A 7,727-nucleotide genomic window follows, 5' to 3' on the forward strand; every position below is an offset into this window, starting at 1 on the left:
CCCCCGGCCCCCTACCAAAACTCCCCCACTGGTGCTGCCCCCTCCCCATCAGTTTCACATAGGAAACTGACACGACCACCGTTAATGGGCGGGGTTGAGTTTGCAAACTACTTCCTCCCCAACTCTGTCCCTAAGCCCAGGGCGTAGAGGAGAAGAGAGAACCATCCCCACCCCACGGGGACACAACAGGCAGGACCGGGGTGAAGTTTGGGAAAGGGGGACGGGGGCTTGCTGAGCCCCAAAGAAACAGGAGCGGCTTGATTCCCAATCAACCCCGAGAATAGATATGGGGGCAACCCCACTTATAGCAAACTGAGGAGGGGTGCCAACAATAACCGCACTTCTCTCCCAGCACCGAGGAGAGACCCAGGAGTCCGGCTCCTGGCCCGCTTTGCTCTACCACCAGCCCCCACTCCCGTCCCAGAGCCCAGGAGAGAACCCAGGGAGTCTGGCTCCAGCCCCCCTGCTCTAACCACCAGCCCCCACTCCCCTCACAGAGCCGGGGAGAGAACCCAGGAGTCCTGGCTCCCAGCCCCCCCTGCTCTAACCACCAGCCCCCACTCCCCTCCCAGAGCCAGGGAGAGAACCCAAGAGTCCGGGAGGAGACAGGATATTGGGGGGGGGGGGTCCCCATGGATGTTACGGGCTTTGGCAAACCCCAGCCCTACTTTTAACAGCCCCCGCCCGGATACAAGCTCGGCACCGCGCCCCACTGCACCTGGGCCCGGCCAAGTGCCAGAATCCACCCAGACAAGCGCCTCCCTGCCCTCCCCTCCCCTCCCCTACGGTACAAAGTTCTGCAGGCACTAGAGAAAGGAGGGGATGCACAGGGGTCCCAGTACATGAGCAGCAGGTCCCTGGCCCAACCCGGGGGCAGACACCGGGGTCCTGGGGGCAATGGGGAGGGAACGGAGAAGGGGAGGGAAGCGTCCGTCCGCCCATATTCTCCAACCTGCTGCTTTCCACATTCCAAATCAGGGGGGAGCCCCACACCCCGAATCAGTTGCACAATTGCAGGAAGCAGGGGAACGGGGACCAAAAAGCAGCTGGGGGAGGAATGGGTTTGCACCAGCTCTGTGCTGACCCATAACCAAGTCACTTGCGGGAGGGGGGGGCACCCCCTAGGATCGGAGCCGCTCAAGGGACCTGAATATCACATGCACCACCAGGACGTGGAGATCCGGGACCGACTCTATCCCCTTTCTGGCCAGGAGAAGGAGACCCAGATGCTCTCCCAGGCGGGAGGCCCCAAATTCCGTGTGGGTCGGCCCGAAACCAACTTCGGGTTTTAATCAGAACTGGATAAGGCAGAGATTTAGCCCAGCCCCTCCCAGGCAAGAGAGAGGCTAAACTAAAGAATGATTGTTGCAAAGCTGGGGGGGAGAATGGGGGAAAAGAAAAGATCTGGAAAGATTAGGAGGGAGACAGCTTGAGGCCCGCAGAGGCAGAGACGTGGCAGTAAAAGGCTAGATTAAATACAGACAGCTTCCCGCCCCCACCCATTTTATTAACCGAGGGGGGGTGGGAAGGCAGCTTTGCTTTCGAGAAGTTCGCAAAAGTTTTGCTCCCTGGGTTTGTTTTTCTGCATACACAGCAAATGCTGAATGTGCCTCCTGAGTCCCAGAGCTCAGGCTGGCAGCCCCCCCATCCTGGTTTTTCAGAGGGGGGGGTTTCTAATGGGAGGGATGCCACACCAAGTTGGCCATTTTAAACTCTGTTACAGGGATGGAGAGGCCAGCTGCAGCCATCTCTGGGGTGGGGCCGCTCCCCTCGCAGGGATCCCGGGCCCTGAGTTCCAGCCGCCTCTGCTGATCCCAAGCCCTGGCACTGCCGCCTCTGCTGATCCCAAGCCCTGGCACTGAGATGCAGCTGCCTCTGGGGTACACGGCAGGCAGCAAACCCCCGCGCAGAACCAGGGAATCTAATTTGTTCCCACAGTGCAGTGAAAAAAAAAAAATTAAGCTCAAAACTTTCACACCCCACTCTGGTGAGTTCCCCTTGGCCAGGAGAGGAAACCAGCCCTAGGCCTTGGGGGGGGGGGGGAGGAAGGGGGGAGATATTAAAAAGCCTCAAAGATCCAGGAATTTGTACCCAGGATCCAGTTTGCCTTGCAGAACCAGGGGCCGATTTAGGCCGCATTCCCCTCCCCCTTGGCCTTGAGTCATTTCCTGCTGGTAGCGGCCTGGGCCTTTCAGGGTGGGGCCGGGCCAGAAGGTGCCAGCTGGGCCCGACCCACACCCGCCCAGGGTGTGTGGGGAGCAGGGAGACATCTCCTGCCATCCCCAGGGAGCGGGGGGCAAACTCCTGCTTGGAAGGCAGCAGGGCAGAGGGAGGAAGGGGGGGAGGAGGTCACCCCCCCCCCCATACAGTCTGATGCTCTGCAAGAGGAAGTGGCTTTTTTTTGGTGTGCAAGCAGAGATCCCAGCAAGGGGGCTGGGGGAGGGGGCTAGACAGCAGGAAGTAGTCGCCTGGGGCTGGGTTCTTTCCCCCCTCCCCACCTCCACTTTGCAAACTCTTTCTGTGGCTTCCAGAATAGAGTCGCAGAAAGTCTCCCCCACCCTCCATGTGCTCCCATCACATCCCCCCCCCAGTTCCTCTTCTTCGCAAGGGCAATTTAACACCCCCTTTGCCCCAAGCGCCCCATTTCTGCCTCCCACCTCCTCTTCTTTACGCTCAGACACCCCCTAGGCCTCCTTGGGTGCGGACCCCATAAGGGCCTGTTTCTCCCCCAGATCCTCTTCTCGCCAATACACCCTTCACCTTACACCCCATAGTCCCCCTCCGATGCACCCCAGGGGTCCCTCTCTTTCTGAAAGGAGCCCCTCCAAGGTGTCCCCTGCCTTTTTGCAAATCCTCCAGCCCCATTCACTGTCCCCTCCATCCCAGCCCCTCATTTTTCAGTGCACCCCATCCCTCCTCCCTACCCCCCTCTTTTGCAGTACAGCCAACCATGCCCCCCCACTTTTTTTTTTTTTACAAGAACCCCCCCCTACACTCTTCAACCCCCCTCCATACAGGCCCTCCTCTTTGGAATGCAGCCCCCCTCCCTGGGATCGCAGTGGGGAAGGGCGGGTGCAGTGTGAACAGGGGAGCTCGGGGGGTGCATGGGGGAAGGGGGTGCACTGTGAAAGGGGGACTCTGGGGTGCATGCGGGAAGGGGGGCAGTGGAAAGGGGACCTCTGGGGGCTGCATGGGTAGGGGGCCACTGTGGAAAGGGGGACGCTCTGAGGGGGTGCATGGGGAAGGGGGTGCACTGTGAAAGGGGACCGTCGGGGGTGCATGCGGGAAAGGGGTGTGCACGTGTGAAGCCAGGGAGCTCGGGGGTGCACGGGGGGAAGGGGTGCACTGTGAAAGGGGGACCTTCGGGGGGGTCACGGGGGAAGGGGTGCACTGTGAAGGGGGACCTCTGGGGGGTGCACGGGGGGAACGGGGTGCAACTGTGAAAGGGGACCTCGGGTGGTGCAGTGGGACAGGGGACCTCTGGGGTGCATGGCAGAGCGGGTGCACGGAAGAAGGCGAAAGAGTCCGGCTGAGGGCGGGGGGGGGCCACGCGCGGATGGATCCCGGGGCGCGCGTAGCCCGCCCAGGGCAGCAGGCGGGGTTTGGGGGCCTCTGTAAGCCGCGCGCCGGCCCGGGGCGCCCCCACGCGTCTCGGAGTTTGCACCCCGCGAGGTCGTTCTGCTGTTCCCTGCCCCCTCCTCTGCGCGTTGTTGCAGCGGCGCGAGCCTCCCCCTCCCCCCACCCCGCCCTGCTGACACGCGCCGCCCCTCCCTCCGCTTCCAGGGCCGAATTGATTCGTCGCGTCCGGCGTCCTCGGCGCTTTTTTTCCCCCCCGGGGATTCTTCGGCCTCGCGCGCGCGCGGCGCGCCCCTGCCTGCTCCGCGCCCGGCCCTCCCCAGAAACAGCCGCCGCAGCAGCAGCCATGAGCGCCTGGAACTCCTACATCGACAACCTCATGGCGGAGGCACCTGCCAGGACGCGGCCCCATCGCGCGCTACAAGGACGGCCCCGTCCGTCTGGGCCGCACAAACCCGGGCAAGTCCTGGCCAACATCACGGTGAGGGGCGGCGGGGGGGGTGCATTGCATTGGTTCACCATCTGTGCACACTGCACCCCCTTTCCCGCATGCACCCCCCGAGGTCCCCCTTTCACAGTGCACCCCCTTCCCCATGCACCCCCCGGGAGTCGAGTCCCCCCTTTCACAGTGCACCCCCTTCCCCCATGCACCCCCAGAGGTCCCCTTTCACACTGCACCCCCCTTCCCGCATGCACCCCCCAGAGGTCCCCCTTTCACAGTGCACCCCCTTCCCCCATGCACCCCCCCCGAGCTCCCCTGTTCACACTCTGCACCCCCCTTCCCCCTGCATCACCCCCCCAGAGGTCCCCTTTTCACACTGCACCCTCCTTCCTGCATGCACCCCCCAGAGCTCCCCTGTTCACACTGCACCCTCCTTCCTGCATGCACCCCCCAGAGCTACCCTGTTCACACTGCACCCCCATTCCCCCCATGCATCCCCCAGAGGTCCACTGTTCACACTGCACCCCCCTTCCCGCATGCACCCCCCAGAGGTCCCCTTTTCACAGTGCACCCCCCTTCCCTCCGTGCACCCTCCAGAGGTCCCCTTTTCACCCTGCACCTTTTCCCCCTCGTGTATTTCTTCTCATGCACCCACTGAGGGTTCCCATTCAACACTGTGGCCCCTCTTTTTCCTCCTATGCCCCCCAAGAGCCCCTCCATCTCATTCCACTCCTACCCGCCCATCCCCACAGCATTCAGGGTGTTCCCCTCAGCGCATGTGGGTCTGACCCCCTCCCCGAGCCATGCAGGGAAACTTACCTGTGTCTCCCTCCCACATGCACACATCCTACATGTCAACACACATGTGCACAATACCACACACAAGCTGCGTGCCCAGAGCCCGAGGAACCCTGGCACGGCTCCCGTGTTTGGGTGTACAGAGCACAGCCACACATGGACACGTGTGAACACACACACGCCATTACATGGAGTTTCTTCCCTCTCCTCCAACCCCACATACATGGACAAGAACATGGGCCTATGCGGCTGCATGCAAACACTTAGCGTGTGCCGTACCCCAGTGCCAACCGTGCCAAAACAGATATGCATGTCAGCATGTGTTGAATACACGTGTGTGCACATACATGTGAACCCCCACACAGCTGACATGCTAACACGTGTGACTGCGTCCTCCCCATGTCCAATCACACATACCAGGCCACACAGCTCCCAAAACAGGCGGGGATCACCCCGCCCACCGCCCAGAGAGACGGGCTCCCATTGGCCCGTCCCAGCGCCTGCGTCAGAGCGCGGGCGGGACTATTTGGCGGAGGGATACAGGCTGCAAAAGTTTCCGCTCTTACTTCTCCGACCTAACTTTTTCCGGGGGGGAGGGGCGGGGAGTCACTTCCTCCAGGAGAGGAACCCAGCTCCCTGGCTCCAGCCCTCCTGCTCTCAACCCACCAGCCCTCCCCCCGCCCTCCCAGAGCGGGGAGAGAACCCAGGATCCTGGCTCCCCACCCCTGCTCTGACCCACCAGCGCCCCACTCCGCTCCAGAGCCAGAGAGAGACCCAGAAGTCCTGTCCGCCCTCTGCACATCACCAGCACCTACCCCCCCAACACGCCGATAGACCAGAGCCCCTGGCTCAGCACTCTCTGCCACCAGCCCCCACTCCGTCCGAGAGCAGAGAGGAACCCACGACCTGGCCAAGCCCTCCTGACCTGCCACAACGCTCCGGAGCCGAGTAGACAGGTCTCTCAGCCCACGCCTACCCCAGAGCTCTCAGGCTGAGCTGGCGGAGGGGGGAGTGGTTTTACTAAGACAACTTCTGCAGTGGGGCTATGAGGACTCCCCGCCCGGCCGGCCCCAGCGGCTGAATCCCTGGGGCAGTCCCTGAGAGCTCCTCCTGCTCCCGGCGCCCCCCAGCAGGGGCAGGTCCCTGCCCGCATGCCCTGCCCCAGCAGGCCCAAGCTGCCTCACTCCCAGCGAGTCAGGACCCATCAGCGTGGGTGTGACCAGTGCTCTGTGTTCTCCTGCGGCGGCGCGCCCGCCCTGCGGTCCTTCGACACCAACCTTGGTGCCCCCACCCCCACTCCTTATTCACCCCGAAATCCTGGGGGGACCAGAGTCACGGCAGGAGGCTAGAGGTGACGGGGCCCGGGTTGGTTATTCCACCATTAGACCAGAAATAGACCACAATTGATGCTTATTCCCGAATTTTCAAAACCATATTACTCTGATCGTTGCGCCCAATTACTCAGATGTAAAAAAAAAAAACAACCTCGATGAAAGTCACGTGTCTAAACAAAAATCACCACTCTGGCTAAAAATTAAACCACAAGAGTCCAAAAAAAGCCCCAAAATGTCTAGATTATAAAGTAATAGACGCGAGTCTGGGCGATACTGGATTATGAACAAAAAGGTGTAATGTGTAACTAGCTTCATTAAACAGATTTTAGAGGTTATTCTCTCTTACCAAAGTTAAGAAGCTCTAGTGAACCTGGCTGACACCGACAGGATACGCAATGGGACAAATACTTTCAAATCTTGGTCGGAGAAGTCTTGTTTTTGCTGGTTGTTTTGTCCTTGTCACTCTTGCTAAGAGGGACCAACTGCACCAGGTCTCTTTCCAATCTTCTGAACGGGGTCTCATGTTCAAAATAGGAATACTAGCTAGAAAAGCAGATAGGGCTTTATGTTGTTGTCTTAAACTTTGAATGTGTATGTTGCCTGGAAGAATTTTACCTTGTTTGCTAAGTAACTTGAATCTCAGCTAGGGGGAGGCGATCCCTCTAGCTATATGAATCTGAACTACCCTTTAAACATTTTCCATTCCGATTTACAGAGATAGCTTTCAATTAAAGAAAGAAAAAGTAAAAAATTTCTAAAAACCTGATATTTTTCCTGTTAAACCAAGGGATGACGTCTGAAAGCTCACCAGGAGTGGAGGAAAAGAGGGGTAATTCCTCTGTTTAAATCCAAGGAGTGATCAGTGTAGTCTCTCACGTAAACCCAGGAGGGAAAGTCTGGAGGGAAATGTTTATTTCTTCTGTTTAAACCCAAGGGTTTGGTCTTGGGGTTCCCCAGGGACTTTTGGGGAACAAACATTGCCAAAACACTATAAGTTTGGCTGTGGCAGCCTATCAGATCTGAAGCTAGAAGTAACTTAGAAGTCCATGCAGATCCCCACTTTTGGAGCTAAAGTTCAAAATGTGGGAGAAATACCTTGAACATTACCCTTAGAATAGGTTACCAGATCTACTGCTATTCGTGCATGCTTTTTTCAATCAGACCCACAGAAAGGTTTTCGCTTTTGTTTTAAATTAAAAACTTCTCTCTCAGACAACCTCATAAAAAATTAACACAAAAAATTTTCCAAACATTCCAAAAAGAAAAGGATGCTTCATTGCCATTTTCATAACAAAAGTATTTTTTTCAAATTTTTTTTTTACTTACTTGACTCAAGATTATTTATCGCTCACACACTTAAAATTAACTAAAGAAATGTCTAGCTTGTAGTAAACTTCGTTACTTTGAATTTCCTCATTGGTGCACTTCCTGACTCTCAAAACTTTGTTCGATAGGACATCAAGCTGCTTCAAATCTGTTAATTCCAGGCCATCAAACTCCCGCATTCAGGAGAGAAATGCCACCCACTCCCTGTACAGCATTTTTTGTATATCCCTCATACTGTTTTCCCTCTTCTC

At 57.8% G+C, this 7,727-nt stretch overlaps 2 protein-coding genes across 2 annotated transcripts in view; both read left to right on the top strand.

Moving 5' to 3' along the window:
- RNF167 (ring finger protein 167) overlaps positions 1 to 1,292 on the top strand; it is a 22,941-nt gene extending 21,649 nt beyond the window's left edge. The window contains 1 exon segment of the mRNA XM_075071325.1: positions 1,126 to 1,292. Within this exon segment, the coding sequence (XP_074927426.1) occupies positions 1,126 to 1,292 (167 nt within the window).
- A 2,630-nt stretch (positions 1,293 to 3,922) lies between these two features.
- The window catches only part of LOC116822723 (beta-enolase-like), a 15,280-nt gene continuing 11,475 nt past the window's right edge, over positions 3,923 to 7,727 (top strand). The window contains 1 exon segment of the mRNA XM_075071326.1: positions 3,923 to 4,057. Within this exon segment, the coding sequence (XP_074927427.1) occupies positions 3,923 to 4,057 (135 nt within the window).

Source organism: Chelonoidis abingdonii, chromosome 11 (assembly GCF_003597395.2).
Source record: "Chelonoidis abingdonii isolate Lonesome George chromosome 11, CheloAbing_2.0, whole genome shotgun sequence".
Classification (NCBI taxonomy): domain Eukaryota; kingdom Metazoa; phylum Chordata; order Testudines; family Testudinidae; genus Chelonoidis; species Chelonoidis abingdonii.